Here is a 21,409-nt window from a genome sequence, read left to right as displayed (position 1 = left end):
GTACGCATGAATCACTTTTTTTTGTTTAACTTGTGTTTTTTAAACTACTTTGAAAGTTAAACTCTTTTTAATCCAATTCTACCTATTTTATTTTCATCGTGAATTCAAGTACCAATTACCTCTCTATGAATTCTATCCAAAAGGGAACTCACTTGCCAATATAAGCAAGAGAAACTTTTTTTTTTTTTTATCTTCTAATTTTTGAAGCAAACTCGCATCCATTGCTTCCTATAGAGCAAAGGGAATCAACTATGATCTCAATCTCAAAGGCCTATGCAGGCAGGAGTAACAACTCACACGCACATGGGAAAATTTGTTCTATCCCTCGAAATCCGATGCTTAAAGCCTTCAAGGCCCTAAGGATGGAACATTGCACAAGGCTGCTAGCAACGCAAAAGGACTATATCATTTATGATTATTATAATATAATTAATCAATTATAATTTATAACTATATATAATTATTAAAATTTTATATAAAATTCATACTTATAAATAATAGATTTTTACATAATTTTTTAATATAATTAAATAATTATATTATTATAATAAAAAAAATTGGAGATGAAATACTCCCAAACAGATTCAATCTAGGTAGACAAAGGCTAAACTCAAGGTAAGATTAGGACGGACTCAATATTCCTACTGCCATGAATAGCTGCAACACCTATAAATGCCCAGAAAATATAAACTTATCTTCTTGCAAACTGCAAGGACGAAGAGATGAAAACATAATGGAGGAAGTTGGGACATGCAAGAGCAAATATGATAAATATAAATGCCCATACAGCATAAGCTTATCTTCATGCAACCAAAATTCTAATACTTAAGATATAGACACTCTATTTAATTTAGACTCTATTTAATTAAGGTCAAATAATTAAGCTTAATCCGATCAAATTCAAACTAAATTTGATAATTCACATTACCGTGTTATGTAAAATATTATATTTATGTCGTATTTTATACAAAAATCACGTATTATAATTTATGTCGATATGAAAACATAAAATATAATTTTTTTAGTTTATTTAATCTATTTATGATTTTTCTAAAGTTTTAAGTCGTGTTATTTTTATATTCTTTATTCATATAATTTTTGTGTCGTGTCATTATGACATTTTTAAAATTATCAAGTCTAATCTAAACTAATCAGAACCCAGTTATCCATTTTATTTTTAAATTTTCTTTTTGTAAATTTATTTTTATGTTTTAATTATTTCATGATTTTCATTTTTACTTTATCCATATGTATATTTATCTCTGATTATTCTTTATTATTTTTAAACTCTTCTTTATTTAATTTTTTATTTAATTTTGATTTATTTTTATATTTTAAGTTTATTTATCTTTAAATATTTGTTTTATTTTACTTTATCTGATTGGTTAGAAAAAGAGAGATAATTAAAAAAAATCAAATGGTCGAGAATTGTTGGAAAGTGATTAAGTTTTATCTTTAAGTGAAAATCCATTTTTTTATATAGTTTGAAATTTAGGAAGAATTTCTCTGAGAGATAAAGTTCATTCGGTGATAAAGTGAAATTTTCAATTTTGAAGAATCCCATCTTTATCAAAACATTGATCAAACTTGAATTTCCATTTATAAAAAGATTTGTAAAGAACACATAGAAGACATTACAACAAACACAACAAAAAACATAGCAATAGATAGCAATTAGAGCAGCAAAAAAAAAAAAATTTGGAGAGAAGTAAAATAAAAAAGTATAAAAAAGTTTTTGGCATAAAGAGTTTTGAGAAATTTGGTAGTTATATGAAGTTGATTTGGTTTGGTTAGTGTTTTGAAGGATTCTAAGAGCCTAGGGGGTTGAATTGATCTTTTAACAAATGTTTATGAAATTTCTAGATTTTTATCTGAAAAACCCAGATTTCGATTGAGTTTTTGGCAGTTCTTAAATTTTTTAGCTAGATTCCGACTTGAATCATAAATCCCAACGTAAATTGCAGAATCCGACCATTGTTTTTTGCTTTTAAAGAGATAGGCAAAAAGGTAGAGGAAGAAAGTGTGGAGCAGTTCTGAAAAAAGAAAAAAGATTCGGGGTCATTTAAATTGCGATGAAAACAATGCAATATCACCTTTAAAAATTTTCAAAATTCACGCATTAATCTATTAGGATCCCAATGCCGACCCAACACATAGTGTATGACCCGCTTCTGAACAACTTCTGTTCCCATTAAGTTGAGCCAATATTCAAGTCGTTCTAACCAATTTTTCTTTTTGTAGCTAAGCCACGTTCCATTAGCCAAGCTGGGCTAAGGTTTTTTTAATTATTTTTATATTTTTTCATTTATTTATTTATTTTTACTCATTTGTTAAATTAATATTATTCATTTATTTAATTTTTGAATATTTTTTTAATTTTCAAAGATATTTTTAAAAAATTAAAAAAAACTTTTATTTGAGGAAAAAGTTAAAATATTAATTTCTTATCTTAAAAAAATTTCAAGAAAATTTGAGGAAAAAGTTGAATTATTAATTTTCCCTTAAAATAAAATCATTTTTTGTGAATTTGAGGAAAAAGATGGAATACCAAATTTTTCTTAAATTAAATAAAATTTTAGAGAAAAAGTAAAATGGTTTTTTTTTTTCAAGATGAAATTTCAAAGGAAAATTTTGAGGAAAACATTAAAGTATTAATTTTCCCTTAAACAAAAAAAAATTCAAGAAAATGTGAGGAAAAGTTAAAGTACTAATTTTTGTCCTTAAAATAAAATATTTTTTGAAAATTCAAGGAAAAAGTTGAAATATCAATTTTTTCCTAAAACAAAGTCAATTTCAAAATAAGAGGAAAAATTGAAATATTAATTTTCCTATATAAATTAATTTCAAAGAATTAAAAGAAAGTTGAAATATCAAATTTTCTATTTAAATACTTTTCAAAAAAAATAAGAGGAAAAGTTAAAATGTTAATTTTCTTGTTTAAATATTTTTAAGGAAAAAGTTGAAGTATCATTTTTTTCTTAAAATTAAAATTTTTTAGAATGCATAAATTTTGGTAAAACAAACATTAAATAATTCGACAATGAAGCATCTATAAGAGAAACGATTATTCTTGTATAGTATTAAGGTAAATGAATTCTCTTAATTTTCTACCAAATTATTGGAGGCAATTTAGGATAATACTCAATAATTAATTATATGATAAGATTTTTTTAAGGCTTTTGATAACACGAAATCAATTTAGTATTGTCATTTGGATGGGCCTTATGAGGGTATTATAACATTTTTCACACGTAACCGAACTCTTAAACCTAGTTCTAATTTTATAAACTAGAATTTACTTTTTAAAGATATCCGATTCAAGTTTGAGATTTCTCTTTAAAATGAAACAGATTCAATTAGGTGACCAATCATATCTAAATTAAAAAGATTAGTGGTGATTCCTGAGTTATGTCTAACGATAGATTTACAAGTATATACATTACGATAGTTTAGTGACTCCATCGAGGATGCTGAGAGTTAAGCCAATAAATGATTTCATGTTATCCAAGCCTAACTTAAAAAATTTATAAATTTTTGTTTCAAGGGACATAAATTTGAATTCCATGAACCTTATCTTCATGTGATCTTAATAAGGTATAAAAAAATAATAATATTCTCTTAAGCAATAAGCAATGAAACAATTAATTTAGAAAAAGATTTTTCTTGAATTCTTTTAAAATCAAGCAAAAATGACTCCTTTTGTGAATCTAAATTTTGGTAATTTGATAAGTGTCAAAACTGGGCTATAGCTTCAAACATACCAAAACCAAAGCCATACATTCCTCAAAATACAATAAATAGATAAATGTCTTAATTATGTACCCAAAATTATCCTTATTCCATGTTTTAGGGCACATCAACCAAAAGAATAAGACTACTCATTACCTTTACGACAAATTGAGTTATGACTAATCATTTTTTTTCTTAAAGTGACTTGAACAAATTGATACACTAAATGATTTCATTTCACATGACTTTTTTTCTATCATATGAACCTTTATTGGAAGTGGCACAATAAAATAAGATGCCTTCAATGAATTGTGTCTTTGACAATATATATCAATGTATGGGCTATGTGGAAGCAAACAAAAAAATATATAAGAAAATAAAACAAAATAAGAAAAAAATTATTTGTGACTTTATGCGCATGAGATATTTGGTTAAGTTTTAAAAGCAAGAAAAGAAAAAAAATCAATAGAAAAATTTTTAAAAGACCATGACAAGAAAACATTAAAATTCCAACAAAAAATTTAAAAAAGCATTTCCACTGACCCATTATCTTAAAAGGAATTGCTCTTTAATTCAAGTAATTGTATTTGAGAAAACAAATGCTCATATTTCATTATTTTTTTATAAACTTGAAAATTATCCATTTGATTCCCCTTTTAAATCTATTGAATTCTTTCTAAATGAACCATAACCAAAGATCACCCTGTATATTAAGGTAAAAAAAAGACATGTTTAAAAATCATACAATCCCATTTTAAGTATAAAAAAGGAACTTTATATGTTAAGGGCAAATATCCAATAAAATGAGTACCTAAAAAGTTTTGAAATCATTTAATAAAAAATGAGAACGTACAAAAAAAAGTGAAAAAAAAAAAAACAAAAGAAAAGAAAAGAAAAGAAAAAGGAATAAAATTATAGAATGATAAGTGTCAAAAATGAATGGACAAATGTCCTAAAGGAAACCTTCATATCATATGAAATGATCCTTGATTTAATAACTTTTAAACACATTTTAGGCCTATTTATCTTTTTCTTTCAGAACTCCAAACCTTAGTCTTCATTACGTTTTTAAAAAAATCCATTTTGGTCAAATATAGATGCTTAAATTAAAAAGTTTTTTCTTACGCAATCACCATAAAACTTGTGAGTCTTTTGTCTTCTTTCATTGTCTAACAACCTATTTAATCCATCAACTCATTTTGGATTAAATTTGAGTTATTAAGTGCATAATGGAACGATCAAGAAAAATGCAAAAACAAAAAGATGAAAGAAAAAGGTTGTAAGGTGAAAACCTTACAAAATGGTAAACTAAAAAAAACCTAAAGAATAATAGTTCTATGAAATTTTGAGATCCATTAAAAAGATTGATAATGAAAATTTGAGCTTTTTTTCTATTCCAAATTGACTTTCCAAAATTTTGAACCTATTATAACTAGCTTTGACATATATTAAAATGCCCCATTATGAGACTAAAAAGAGTGTCATAATATTTGATTTTCAAGGAATTCATACTTTTTAAAAATATTTATGTTTTATTTGTAAGCCTAAATGGAAGAGTATATATTTCTTTTGTTCTCTTCAAGTTGGATATTTCCTTATTTTTTATCTTAGAATTTAATTATATGGGACAATTTTGTTGGTCATTTTGAAAATTTTTTATTGACTAGTTAGGCACTTTTGTAGTGAATAAAAAAATCATTTAAATTATTTTTTATTAGAAAAACAAAATAATAAAAAGTAACAAACATTTTTAAAGAAAGAAAATGGACTTTTTTGAGCACTTTAAGAGTAGAAAGAACATAGTGGTTTGTTTTCTTGATTTTTTATGATGCATACATTAAGTTTGACATCATCGTATGTGGTATGTTAGAATTGAAGATGAAAACAAAAAAGTAAATAAATAGGAGTGAAAATGAGAAAAAAAAAGTTAAGAAATCCTATTTAAAAAAAATAATGAAGGTTGGTAAAAAGGCAATAAAGAAAATAAATGAAAAAATGAGGAAAAGGACATATGGAAGTGGAAGAAGAGACACTTTCAAGGAAAAAGTTGGAAAAATAATTTGGTGTGTAAGGAAGAATAAGTAGAATTGAAAAGAAAAAATTTTTAAGCATTTGCATATTTCGACATGCACATTCATCTAGAAAAATGATAGTTAGATCTTCACGATAAATATTCATAATCATATCTTTGTAGGTTGAATTTGCATCATAAAAAAGGAATGTGCAATTTTATCACTGATAATCATCTTTGCATGTGCATATTTATATTTGCATTTACATATTGGAAAGGACATTCACATTCACATTAAGACAATTTGCATTTGCATTGTGATAAAAGCCATTTATATTTTACATCATGATGGTTGACCATTTGCATTTGCATTCTTGGAATATAGTCTTATATTTGTATGTTGACAGTTTCAAAGATCAATGCATTCACATTATTAGATTCGCACTTGCGTATACATCATTGGATGATATTTGCATTCACATCTTCTTTAAGAATAGTTAAACTTACAACTGTAGGGTATGCATTAGCAATTGCATCATAAGAGTCATATGCGTTTAATCAATGGGATAGAGATAAATATTTGCATTATTAGGATAACTATTTGCATCTTGAAAAAGAAATGTTTTAGTAAGAAATATTGCATTTGCATCTTTATAGAGGCATCTGTACCATGGAAAAATAATTTGACATTCTCATCATTGATAAGAATTTGTTTATTTGCATCTTTGTAAGTGCATTACAACATGAAAAAAATATTTGCATTTGCATTGTTGGTAGGAATTTTTACACTTACATAAAGACACTCACATTTGCACATTTATTTTGAAAATAGATGTATGCATCATAATTTACATTTGTTGATTTTGTAAATATATTGAAAAAAGAGAAAAAGGAAATTTGAATAGTTGGAGTTGAAAAAAATAGAAAAAAAAAAGAGAAAGAAGTAAAGAAGAATAAAATTGGGTGCAAAAACAATAAACAAAAATTTTCAAAAGATAGGTCAAGGGTTTTTTTTTTTATAATACTAGATTTTATTCAAAATTTATTAATGGTGATATTCGAGTTTTATGAAAATCATATGGCAAATTTTTATTCAAACTTCTCAATAGTGATATTTGAGTTTTTTGCAAGTTTTGGTGATGATATGTGAATTTTATTCAAAATTTCTCAATGGTGATGTCTAAGTTTCCTTTGGTGGCGATATCCATAAATTCTTTAAATTTCCTCGATGGTGATATCTGAATTTTCTCTAAACATCTACATTTTCTCGATGGTAATATCTAAGAAAACCCTTCGATTACAATATCTGAAGTCATCTTACATATTCCTCGGTAATGATATTAAAAGACATCTTGCCTTATTTTCGATAACGATATCCAAAGTTTGAATGAATAAAAGAGGAAACTTGAATGAATATCATTTCAAAGCTTTCCTCATCTTGAGTTTTCCTAAAAAAAAATGAAACACAATGGCCTCATTTATGGATTGATCAAAATTATTCTAAGAATTGAGGGGAAAGGAATGACAAATTCTTGTTATGGTTATTTCATTTTCCCCATTCTTTTATGTTTTTTTAAGTTTTTTTTTTTTAATTTGATGCTTGTTGTGGAAGAATTAAAAATGATGTTTTTCTTCTCCTTTTTGTATGTGGTTTCTATGTGTTTGAAGCATGGTTTTTGGTGAAAAGTATTTTTTATGTTGATTTCAAAGTGTTTGTGAAATGCTTGGATGAAAAAAAGGCCATCATTTTCATGCAAGGCCAAAAAGCCAATAAGAAACCCTAAGGAGGGTCTCGTCTTGGGCCATTTTCCATTTCTAGCTAAGACCTCTCCTTTTTCATGATGCCTCTTTTTTGTTTCTTAAATGGTCCTTATGTTACAATAGTAAAATCTTTTGCTTACAATGTTTTATTCATGTTTTGTTTTAAGAGTATGTTCTTTAGTAAATGTTATTTGGTCATTTTATTGTAATAGGTTTAATTTAAATCACATTCATCATTTGCATTTAAGTTTAACATTAATAAATGTCATATTCATTTACATGCATGTTAATTACATTTTACATAAACATCGATCCCTCATGAAGAATTGAGAGTAATGATTATTAGGTTTGCTTTAAAAGTTAACTTAGATATTGGGGATTTGAGAAGAGGTCTAAGTGATCATTGGTTCCCATTTTTCTCTATAAACCAAGCCTAAAACTTTAAAACTCTAAACTTAAAAAATCTTAAAACCTTAACCCTAAAAAATCAAACGCTTAAAACATGAGTCCACCCTAAACCATATGTCCAAAACCTAAAAGTTAAACCCCAAACCTTAAAATTCAAACCCCAAATCTCTAAAAGTCAAACCCTAAAATTGGACCCCTGTCAACCTTAAATTTGAACCCTTACCAATAATAACAACAAAAAACTAAGTGTTATATCCCATAATTCTAGGGTCAACCATATAAAAGGCTAAAAAAAGAATCATGTTAGGTCATAATTTTAAATATTCTTACGCATTCCTATTAAAAATAATCTTTTCATCTACTTTCTTAACCCCTATATCGTTTCTTAACCTTAAAAACAATCTTAAATTTGAACCCTTACCTGAAACCCTGAAAGAGAACCCTTATTCAAACCCTAAACTCTAACCTTTAGCCTAAACCCAAATCTATGCTGCATTCATGTGCATTTTTATTTGCATTTACACATTCAATTTATTTTGTATTGCATTTACATGAATTTTAATTGGCATTTACATTGTTTATTATAGTCATATGTACTTTTAATTGGCATTTACATTAGTTAATTTGTTGCATTCATGTGCATTTTATAATTTTATGGCAATTAATAGTTTCAAAAAAAGAAAAAAAATTTAGAAATACAAATAAGATGATCTTTTAAGTAAAAATAATTATTAGGAACTTATCTAGATGTTGGAGGGATTCTTAATAATTATTTTTTATGAAGGAATATTATTTTTTGTTTAAGAAACATTATGGAAATCCTAAAGTAGAGAAATTTGTTTTCGAAATTCCAAACCAAAAGTTTTCATTTTAATCCAAAATAAAATGATTGTTTTTAAGGAAAAAATGAAAAAATAATTTTGTGATAATAAGTGAAATTTAATGAATTATTTTTAAGTACTAAAATTAAGACTTATATTCAAGGCTCAAGAATAACATGTGATTAATTAGTACCATTAAAAATAGGTGCTATAAGGTGTTAATTATTCTCTATGCATAACTACACTCTTGAACTCAACTCTGTTTTCAAATTTAAAAATTAATTTTTTGATAATTAATTTTAGGATTTTATTAAAAAGATAAATTTTTTAGATAACCAATCATATTTAATTAAAAAATATTGGTGATGACTCTCTATCTTGATTTGATTTATTAAAATTCATCTAGCGACCAAGTTTCCAAACCCACACATTATGACAAAAAGCACAAACTTTCAATTATTTTGGTTTATGTATGGACCTTACTTATTTCTTCAATGTGCGATACTATTTTGATTTAATTTCTTAAAATTCATCTAATGATCGAATTTTCAAACTTGCACCTTATGATAAGAAGCACCAATTTTCAATCATTTTGGTTTATATACTAACCTTACTTATTTTTTTCAATATGCAACAAACAAGCCTATTGCAAAATTAAGAAAAAGTTTGTAGGTTTTAAATGTAGGCTTTATATATATATATATATTGAAACAATCAAAATTTAAATTTTAATAAATAAAATTAAAAATTCAACATTTTACTATCGAACTATGCAACAATTGCTTGAAAGCAGACATTATATATATATATATATATATATATATATTGAAACAATCAAAATTTAAATTTTAATGAATAAAATTAAAAATTCAACATTCTATCATCGGATTATGCAACTATCGCTTGAAAGTAGACATTATCTAAAGAAGACCAAGAAAACGAAACTCTAATATTTGGAAAAGATTATCATGTATATATCCTAATATTTTAAGCGCAAAAACCCTTGGAAACATCAAGACTTGGAAGTAGAAAATCTTCTGCAGGCACTGGAATTCTTGCTACTAGTCAGTCCCACTTCTAATATCAAACTCATGCATGGTTAAAATGGTTGAATTTATTACAATATAAGTATATAACCTTCCCCGCGTATGTCAGAATCAAATGCCCCTCTCCGCGGGACTAGGATTCTAGCCTACCTTGAATTTTATCTATTAACTTTTTACTAGGCATATCCAACATGGTACTGTTTTCATATACAGGAAAAAATCAAAAAAATAAAGTGAAACATGGAGCTTTGTCTGCAGGAGTCAAGTTCTTAAAGAAGTTATCAACCTTGTCAGACCGTGTTTTATGGTTCATTTCTGTGACCATCAAAATTGGAGTTATTAACCTTGTCAGGCTGCGTTTTATCGTTCGAAATGAACCAATATTTGCCAGAGCAGGCTGGTCAAATGCATGGGCATCAGATATGGATTCAGTGATAATTTCCTTAAAAACTCCACAACAAAGAAGCCAAATTACTACAAGACCACAAAAGATATCATCGACTCTTATTATCATTGAGCAAGCGAAATTGTAAAAAAGAACGTCATTAAGTTGTATCTCACTAGCAAAATGTGAGGTCGGTATACCAAAGGATTACGATAGAGTAGTAATATGTACAAGCCAATGTTCTTATTATTAATTGGATGGTCCAAGAATATTTCAAGTTCTAATAACAGGACCCTTGTACAGCCCTCTCCGAATCACAAAGTTGTCAGATGGCTGAAACTCTTCCAACCAAGTCACTTGAGAGAACGTCACTCCATTCACTTCAATCTCACCTGCATTTAAACAAGGAAAAGAATAAGAGTTGATGTAGTTATTTGTCCAACCAAAAGTCTCGTGACAACATATCAAAGAAGCTACAATCAATTACTAGGTTCAAAGTTACATGTCATACCAGGTAAATCCCTTCTTGGGGGCTTCCGGAAATAAGTACAATGTCGTCCATGCTCTGAAGAGTAAGGTGGAGATAAAATATCAAAAATAGCACAGGGAGTTCTGGCCCTGAAACAATGGATGTTGCCTCCACTTGTGGGATAAAGTACTGTTGTTGCAGAAGGGGCCGTCATCTCAGTATCCTTAACAAGTTTTGCAGGTCTTGCTACAAAGCACCAAGAATAAGCAAATTGAAGTCAAAGATCGAAGACTATATAAGCACAACAAACCCTGGGATGGGTGAAGAGAAAATGCATTATTTAAAATGAGGGATACACCAACACTTTATCTATAAATAAATTATCAATACCAATATTATAACATGTATTGAACAAGCAACCATTATATTTCACAAATGGTACAGATAGACAGTTTTCACTGCCATAAGCCCCACAAATCACTTCTATTAATAATAATAAAAAAAAAGATATAACCTAGATCTAAGAAGTCCCATGTATTTGATTTCACAAGTTCATTAGCCTTGTTCTATTTTGCATGCTTTGCAAGTCACACATCTATTACAAAAGCCAAAATAAATAAAAGAAGCATAGATAGGGCTACCACCTTAGTACATCCTTGAAATGTCAGAGATGCAAATCGGAAAAATGGTAAAGTCTAGAGCTGACAATTTCAGCTATTACACGGTGATATAACATGAAAACAACACGAAAAAATCGTGTTAAAAAAACGTGTTTCGTGTTTATTCATATCGACACGAATTCTAACACCACATAATTTGTATCGTATATATGTTAATTAGTTTAAACACATGACATGACACGAATAACATATTTAATTTAATCTTGTAATACGAATACATGTTTAATATGTTCAACACGTTTAACATATTTTTTATATTTATTTTTATTTAATATAAACATATAAAAGATTATTTTAATTTTTAATATTTTAATTATAATACTTAATTAACTATTTAATATCATTTAAAAACTATTTTAAACATTTTTAATAATGACACTCATTTAATAATTATTATAAAATTATTTTTTATATTAATAATATAAATACAATATAAATATTAATTCTATGCATTATTATTTTATTCTTTAATATTTAATAGTTTATTATTTTGAATTTAATTCTAAAAATTAATATATTTATGTAATATAAATTAAAAAATATATATTACATATATATTAAATGAGCATTAAATTTTTTATTGTTTTAATATGTAAGTACCTTTTTATATTATTAATATGCCAAATTTATTAAGTTATAAATGATTGATAGTTTATAGTTATTTATTATTTTAGTCGTGTTCTTATATATATATATATATATTCGTGTTAATTATGTCTATTCATATACATCTTTATTATTCGTGTTTATTCGTGTCGTGTTTAAATAAATTAATTGTATACGTGTTAATCGTATCATGTCACATGTAGCATGTATATTAAACGTGTCATGTTCGTGTTAAGTCATGTTAAGGGTTTAGACACATTTTATAATTCGTGTCATGTTCGTATTTTAATAATTTATGTCACTACATGTGTTAAACATTACACGAGACATGATACAAAAACACGAATTGCCAAATTTAGCAAAATCTATAAAAGGATGGGCAAGAACAACAATGCAAATCTATGAAATCTATACAATATAATGAAAGTAGTCCCCAAATTGGGACTGTTCATTCACTGATCACTAAGAGCCCAAATTTGTGCCAAGTGTTGCACATCAATTGGTTCCTCAAATTTTTTTAAAAATTGTTTTAGTTAAGCCCTCTTATCTCCAACACTCTTTCTGTCTCTCTCTGTCTATCTCCACTCAATGCAAGAAAAAAATAAATTATCAAAAAAATTGAAAATCAAAAAAGAAAAAAAAGAATACTTGATCAAATAAAGAACATTTCTCAGTTTCATGTCTTAAAATTTTTTTTTTCAAAAAAAGAAAAAGCTGCTTTATTTTTTGTCCAAAAAAAAAAAAATCCCTTTTGTCAAACTAATGCAAACTTAGGAGAGTAATTTAGATGCTTAATTGAATGACGCATCCTTAGTTGTAAGAGTTGATTGGGTTGAATTGAATGAGTTATAAGACGTAGATTGTAAGGTTTGCAATTAATTGGGTTCATGAATACTGCACTGATTTTTATTTTTTGTTTTAAATTACATGAATCTAAGTATTTATGAATTTAATTATTCATGAACTTAACCATTCATAAATTCATAGTATCCATGAACTCAATTAATTGAGGATGGATGTACTTTGTATTTAGTGTCATTTACATTTAATATTTTGAGTCTAAATTCATATATACTATCGTGTAGTATAAATAACCATGAATCAAACTCATATTACATTAATCTAATTATTCATGAACTTAATCATTCATGAATATATAATATCCATAACGGATGAATATGCTTAATAATTAGTGTTATTTAACATATCTATTAAATAGTATAAATACACATGAATCAAATCCAAATAATAATATTATAGTTTGATTTTTTATGTTTCATTATGTTGTAAAAGTATAAAGTATTTGTTTTATATCATTAGAAATTAAGTTTTATTTTTTAGTTTATACATCAATAGTTCCATTTGAATGAATTTATTAATTTGTTCACTTGAGGTATTATTTTATAAGTATTTATTATTTATTTATATTTAATAAAATTGTGACCTGAGAGAAGCTGGGTAAAATTTTCTAGTATTATAATATGGCACGATTCTAAAGTCAAATTTGCTTAGCCAACTGGCATTCCCATGATGCCACCTAAGTAGCATGGACACAGAAGAGACAACATCGTACCAATGCTGTACATATGTCCAACAAGGCAGAATATGTGTTGGACACCAATGGACACACAAAGAAAAAATAGACACGGTCAAAACATGCTCTAACACGGTGAAGACACACAAGATGGAAGGTTGTGCTTAAAATTTTCTCTAAAAACAGAGAATTATAAAACCCATAGAGAAATTAATCAAACAAGGAAGAATAACTAGCCAGAATTAAAGTATAAAACTAAACAACTGATGAATTCCATATTTAGATTCAAGCATCACCTGTTAATTTGTTGAATTTTTGAAGGTTGAAGAAGATGAAGGATGGAAGAGATGGTAAAGGTGAAGACTCGAAAAATATCCAGTCACATAGGGATATTCTGTTTCTTCTTATTAGTTGGTCTTTTTGCTTTCCTTAGCTATTACACTGTGCTTTCTTTAGTTATTATCTCAGTCAATGAATGAAAAATGGACCCATTAAGAAAGGGCTTTTTTAATTTTTGTAGAAATAATATGGTAATGGACCTTAACTACAATTAAGAATTTTTAAGTTAGGGCATAATTTAATTATTTAATGAGGGCATAAACTAAATTCTTATTTTGGATCTTATTTACATTGAATATTTTAACAAAAGAAATATATAAAAAATATTTTATTAATATCATGTCTGGACGTATCTATATAGCACGTCCGTCTCAATGCTTCATAGGCTGACATCTAAGTAAAAAATTCAACCACTTAAGGGGAATGTTGACCGATCATCATTAAGATGCTTGTTACCACTTACTAAAGGCCAGATCCATCATACTAGGACGTTATGAAGATGCTGGATGTCTTCTAATCATGTCTATAGCACGGTTGCCTAAGCCATTATCTACTTGCTGTCATTTAATCACGACACTGCAGACTGCCTAAACCTTAACTGCTTATATATTTGGGATTTTTTTGTATGTTTGGTAGTGTTATATGCAGAGGAGAGAAATTAATTAAGTGTTGAATGTGTGATGCATTCCTAGGGAGTGATTTCCTAATCCTAAGTGTGCTTTCCGAAGTTATTGTCTTCTTTGACATCAGTTTTCATAGTTCACCTAAATTCCCTTTGTTTTCCACTTCCTAATTTTCTGATTGTTTATGTTCACATATCAACAAATCTTTCTATTGTTATTGTTTGAACCAAAACATTAAGTCCTAAACCAGCCTCTATCTAGTCTAAAGTGTGCTGTTTATAAAGAGCCTACATCAGTCAGCTTTTACCCCATAATACCCCAAGATTGAATAATTGTTTGATATGCATGACCTGTTTGTTCATCAACTTTCCTACACTTTAGTGTGCACCAAGTTTAAGTAAAATCAAATATACCCATAAGAACACATTCTTTGATTCTAACTTTGCCACTGACTCAGCTCCATATCCATGTTTCAATGAATGATTCTAATTTGAATTAGAGCTCAATATATTTGGAATGGGTTAAATTCCATTTAGAATTGTATTATGAGAAACCCAACCTGAACTCAATGAGAAAACTCATCAAATGTCAAAAAGAAATACTTTCATTGGCTTCTGTAACTATTTATTTGGTCAGGTTTGGTTTCAAAAAGGATAAACTGGAACTTGTTATTGATGAAAATTCCATTCAAATCAAACTGTGCATTCCCCTAGCTAAGTAAAGTAGCAATCCAAAAACTAGCCTCCAAATATCTAACCAAAGCAATAGAAAGAAAATATGTAAACTACATCTACACAAGCTGAGGAATTCAATAGGCCTCACTTCTTTAGATGCTAGCAGAAAGGCTCTTTTCATCGTCCCTATTTAATGAACCATTAGCTGTAACCAAAAAACTTCCAGCATTTAGTATTTCACTAGTCTTCTTCCTCCTATTCCACTGAATTTCGACCAAAATAAACTTCAATCTCAAAATATATCCTCTGTTATATTTGAACCAACAAACCACCAGCGCATGGATAACTAAGTGCAATGCAGGTTATACAGAAACTGTATATTATTACAAAGCAAAAATAGATTTAAAAATAGGTTCATTTCTCTCTCTCTAGTCTTACATAAATACTAATCCTATGAAGCCAAATGGTAAAGAACAATAGTTACACACTATTTCTAACTTAGAAGATTAACAAAATTTTATAAAGGGTTCTAAATCTTCTATAATAAATTACTAAAGAAAACTCCTGAAATCTGAAAAGAATTAAGAATTAAAAATGGGACTGTGAGGTTTCAAGGAATTTAAAAGAGGTTTTCATTTCAGAGTCAATTCCATACAAACCTATACATTTGTTATCAAATTTATATACAGGTACCTATGATTCAATGAACACGCTTAATCATGGTTTAGTTAATAGGCATCAAATAAATATGAAAATGCTAAAAACACACCTTGTAGTGCATCTTCGGGCTCTGTTGGGTCAAGCCAATCATATGACTTTACTTGTAATGAGCCATAGATAAGCTTGCTCAGCACAGTCATTCCTGGATGATTATGCAGAGGTATCATAGAAGAAGGCGGCATACAAAAAATTCCTATCTGCAGAGAAGAGAAACAAAAAATGGACTGTTCATCTCAATTATTGCAAGTTCAATTTTCAAAAGTTAAAATGCAATTTCAGAGAAGTGTTAATTTTAATAAATCCTTGGGACATTTCCAGCTAAAAGCAACTTCCTTGTTTTAAAACTCTAAAAGTTATATGTACTCAATCATAGGTGATATTTAGCAAGAAAGGTGACAGGTGATATAAGGTTCGTACTTACAGAGAAGCTGTCACACTCATGTAAGTGCAGATACTTAATTGGTGGCAATGACTGACGGCTTCCATTCCGCTCATGTACAGGACCAGACCAATTACGTACCACTTGAGCCTCCTGTTCCAGACCTACATCAGATGGCTTCATTTTCTCTGAAATAAAATGCCATTTAGGGTATTGAACTTGGAGACAAACAATTTGAAGAACAAGCCTTTAAATCTAAGTTGCCAGATTTAAAAAGAGGAAAATTTCCACCTGAATAAACTGCATAAGGAAATATGTAGACTAACAAAATTTACAACATTTTTTTCTACAGCCTATACCAGCTTTTTTGCCCCTTTTTCCTTTTCTGGAAATTCTGGCTGGTAAATAAGCATTCATTAATGTCAATTGATCCTATGACCAACAAAGCTATTTTGAAATTTTATCTCAAAGATTCAAACTGCGTACACTATTAAATGGATGCATCTTCTCATTGTAAGTAGGAAAAACTTAACAGCAATAAATTCAAAATTTCTCTCAATCCTACATATCAAACATTAACTTCCTTCTCACCTAATTTACACTTATCATAGTAAAGGAATCAAATGCTGTTTGCATAAATGTGTAACAAAATAGGGCAGGAAAAGTTCAATATTTGGTTTAAATGAAAGAAAAATAATCTGACATTTCCAGGCTTCATAATATTCAATATTGAAAGGGTTGCAGAAAATAAGTGACCAGAAGCACAGAAGAAAACATTACCTAGAAAGTTAAAGCTACATTTTTCAACAATGTTATCTAACTGAATTTATCTCAACTAGGAAGGATTGGAGCATAAGTTACTTTCAATGAAAACATATTAAACATTATCAAAAACAATCATAATACTAAATATAGAATACAAAACTTCAATTCCAAAGAAAAAGTGAAATACAAAACAAAGGAATCAAAAGTGACAATAAATACTCCGTGAAGAAATGAGAACAAAAGCAGTTTTCTAAAGAAGCAAATAAAAATCACGATTAAATTGCACCAGACATCTATGACCTTTGTATGATATTCCATTTTCATCCATGACCATTAAAATTCAATTTTTTTTATCTGTAACCTTTTAAAAATGTTCCAAATTCATCTATTCCATCAACTGCCATTAAAATCCAATGGAATTTGCCATTTCAGAGCCATGTAGAAGTCCATGTGGCAAAGTTAGGTGTGCCTTGGACACTTAGTGGGCCACAATAAAAAGGGGCTTGTTTGACTTTTTGGGCTAGGATTTATGCCACAATGGGATTCACATGGCTTAGAGGTGGAATATTTTGTTGATCTTTTAATGGTGGTAGATGGAATGGATAGAATCATTTTTTAAAAGGGTGCAGATCCAAAAATTGAGTTTTAAATGTCATAGATGAAAGTCAAATATTGCAAATAGGCATGGAGGATTGGTGCATTTCACTTAAATATCGCTCATTTGTCACTGTGGAAAAACAATCTTATTCAGTACATAAATATGTCAAAAACTCCAAACATCAAGGGATTGGGGTTTCTTCTCCCTCATCAGGGACACTAATTAAGGTTGGAAGAGGAGCTAGAAGAATAAGTTCACAAATATATAGAATGCATATGCATCTCTAAAAGCAAACATCAAGTACTCTAGGATTTTTCTATTTTATATGTTTCTAGAAACAAATATGATGTTACTTAAATTGAACTTTTCAATATTGAACATTAAGGACCAAATTTTTAGTTCTAAAAAGTGTAAGTACTGAATTTATATAATAAAAATTGACTGTCTACTGTTGGAAATTAAATATTGAGCAGATCTTCTATTCGATTTTCGTAAAAGTGAAACGTGACTTTATTAGAATTTTTCATTAATAAAAGTTACGAAAGGAAAGAACATAAAATAAATGTAATTAAAGGACAAAATTTTCCTTAAAAGAGATTGTTGAATACATTAAGTGGGCTTTAACTACTTAATATTTTCAACTCTTTTGCATGAAAAATCTTTCATTAAGGTATTTTTTGGCAGTGTTGTCAAGGATGCAAGGCAGTCTAGGTGCTAGAACTCTTATATTGCTTGAGGCACAAAGCGCTCGCCTGAGTGATGCAAGGTGTAATCTGTATGTGTGTGTAAAATAAGCATAACATACTTACATATATATATATAATTCTAATAATAAACTCTAAAGAGTGGTCCATTTTTTATCCTACAAAACATGCAAACTTTCCTCTCTTTTTTCCCTTTGTTTTTGGCCAATATGCATGATTTCCTTATGGTCACAAGTTTGTTGTTGAATACTCAAAAGATAGAGAAGTAGAGAGTTAGATATTGTCCCTTTTTTATTATTAAACATACAGTTAAGGAAAAAAAATAAAGATAAATAGAAATGAAAGAAAACTTCAATTAGGTGGACTTTTTTGTGCCTAACGCCTTAAAAAAAGTGTTCCTGGTGAAATACACCTTTCCCGAAAGGGTTTGAGGCACTTTTGTTGTCTGACACTACAGCTTAGCACCCAGGCATGCTTAAGATCACCGTGGTTGTCTAATCACCACAGAGATGAGATCACAAAGTGATATAATCAATAGTAATCTTAGATTATCATGTTTGGTGTAATATTACAACTCACTAGTGATCTTAAGTCACCAAGTTAGGTATTGCATAGAAAAGAAAAAAATAATTCTCAAATGCCAATAAAAGAACAGAACCTGTTCCACAATAATGGAGCTGCTGCTCAAAGTGAAGAAAGCAGTACAATTTTCAGTTTAACTCATGATACTACAAGCTCTTCATAATCAACATGGTGCTTCAAAGATAACTAGTTAATATAATTTTGAAGATTGATGTATGCCTAAAGGCAACTGGCAGTGATATTTTTCCTTCAGACATGATGGCTAAAATGATTAAATTAAATAGAAATCAAATGAACTAGAGCTTAAAATCAGAGAATAGGAAGATTATTTCCTTAAAAGCATAATGAAGTTCTGGGATAGGTATTTGTCAGATGGATAACAAATTTCTTACTCTACTCAAATTCACTTTGTCTACAAAAGTTTACAATTTTTGCAATTAAATCCAGTGAAAATCTGGAAATGTTTGCCAATTACATTATGTCAGAGCCTCTTCCTACAGGGAAAAAATTTGAACTTAAAAATCCCCAATAATAAAGCTTATTAATTTTTGGTTTTAATCACTAAGCCACAACGAAATTTGGTGTCCTGTTAGCAAAAAAAAAAAAAAGTGTGGAACTATTTATTGGTAGATCATAAACTTGCCAAGAAATGGTTACACTAGGTAAGGTATGAAGCAACTTCCAACAGCTGATGTCATCCAAACAAAGATCAACTGACTTAAATTAATTAATCTAATAAGAGTAAATTAGCATGTTTCGATTTTGATTGAAAAATTGCATAAAAAAATGCTAGAAAAATTAGCTTTCACTTTTCATGGTATTTAATGACTACTGCATCTGAAAATATGAGGAAATTAAGAGCAACATTCAACAGGATTTTATCCCAATAAGAATAACTAATAAAGCCTAGCAGATTTGGTTCAACCATAAGCTCAAAGAATAAACATGAGGCAATGAAAGAATCATTAGTGAATACCTAGCATAGCACGAACTCTTTCAAGAGCTTCTTCAGAAACAGGGCCATTGGGCGAGAATGACGCTCTGCAAGTATTATAAAGCCTCTGTATATAATACGGCATGGTTATTAAGACGATACCAACTTAACTGAACGGACCAAAAGCCTCTATATCAGTAAGCTGATAACGCCTTTTTGCAAGTTGGTATTGCAATAAAAGATACAATTTGGTGACAACCGGATCTGTGAATTAAACCAACAGTAGTAGATCTTCATGGCAATTATCTCATCATCCCTCCCTGCCAATCTCACTCACGACCACCCCATCTAACAAGGTACAAATTGAAGCCAAAGTAAATAAATTTAACTCATCTCAACCAAAACACTAATTAAATAAGTATAAAAATCATGGCCTCCCTTATTTCTTTTTTTTTTTTTATGCGACAAGTGCTTTTTGGGCTTTGCCTAGTACATCTCTTTCTAGGACCAGTCCAAGCAGATTTATCTAGCCAGCCTCCCTTATTTCATTTTATAAGGATAGAATGCATAATTCTATAATTACTTTTACTACACTAACCGAGCCTGGGAAAACCTAAGCAGTTCAATTCAAGTAAATAGTCATAGAAAACAATATCAATTATTTCTCATTTCATAATTTTCCAAAATAAAGGTTAAATACAAAAGAAAGCAGAATCTATTTTTCTCGGAGGGTTTAGGTTGCCAACAAAACAACAAAAATAAAATAAAAAATACGATAAACATAAAAAATATATATAACAGAAAATAAACAATTATTTGAAAATAAAAAAATTATTTATTTGCAAGAATTAAACGCAATACCAGAAAGATGTGAAAATAGAATAAAAATTGAACTGACCAATTTGAGATCCATCAAACCAATTGTTTGGTTGAGATGGGCGTGGCCGCGTGGGGAAATAGGATAAAGAGGGCTTGGAGGAATTTATTTATTTATTTTTTTATGAATTTTAAGAAGCAGAGCAACGGAGAGAAGTACCCCAGGACGAGAAAAGGGATCGCTGAGAGCAATGAAACAAATTGAGAAAGACGAACCAATATCTTGGACACGTCATTAACTTCTTTGTTTTTGCCTTTCTGGGCTTGTCCTTAAGGCCGCCGATTAGCTGCTCTGCCTTTTCACCAACTACCGCTTTCGGCCTTTCTTATATCACGTGATTTTACCATAAAATCAGTTTATCTAATACCTTTCCATTTGGAATTCAATAGATATCTACTTCTATATTATTATGACTTAATATAAGTTTTGTTGTTGTAATTTCAATTTTATTTAATTTGTTACTGTAAATTTAATTTTATAATTTTTTTTAAAATAACAAAATTAGAATAATTCATGAATATTTTATTAATGCATTGGTAAATTTTGTTAGTATATTTCAATTTCATTGATTTCGTAACAGAATTAAAAATATTTTAGGAAATACTATGTTAACTTCTCATTAATCCATTACTTTATGTTTAAAAATTAAGAAAATTAAAAGTGCAGCAGTAAAGTTTAACAAAATTAAAATAATAATGATAAATTTTAATATTAATTCTTAGTATAGCGTTGAATTTGATATTAATCTCATTACTTTTAATAGT

The 21,409-nt window shown here is 28.5% G+C and overlaps 1 protein-coding gene across 1 annotated transcript; it reads right to left on the bottom strand.

Moving 5' to 3' along the window:
• Window positions 1–10,247: 10,247 nt before the first annotated feature.
• Window positions 10,248–20,946, bottom strand: LOC111299692 (plant cysteine oxidase 4-like). Its single transcript, XM_022895054.2, has 6 exons — window positions 20,667–20,946; window positions 19,811–20,116; window positions 16,228–16,373; window positions 15,856–16,003; window positions 10,673–10,876; window positions 10,248–10,553 (listed from the first exon to the last, which is right to left on the bottom strand). The coding sequence occupies exons 2-6, from the start codon at window positions 19,911–19,913 to the stop codon at window positions 10,435–10,437; spliced, it is 720 nt and encodes a 239-aa protein (XP_022750789.2). The 5' UTR covers window positions 19,914–20,116; window positions 20,667–20,946; the 3' UTR covers window positions 10,248–10,434.
• Between the last annotated feature and the right edge of the window lie 463 nt (window positions 20,947–21,409).

This window comes from Durio zibethinus, chromosome 18, assembly GCF_047325235.1.
Source record: "Durio zibethinus cultivar Kanyao isolate XHJ-2024 chromosome 18, ASM4732523v1, whole genome shotgun sequence".
Classification (NCBI taxonomy): domain Eukaryota; kingdom Viridiplantae; phylum Streptophyta; class Magnoliopsida; order Malvales; family Malvaceae; genus Durio; species Durio zibethinus.
This window is presented reverse-complemented; position numbering and strand designations above follow the sequence as displayed.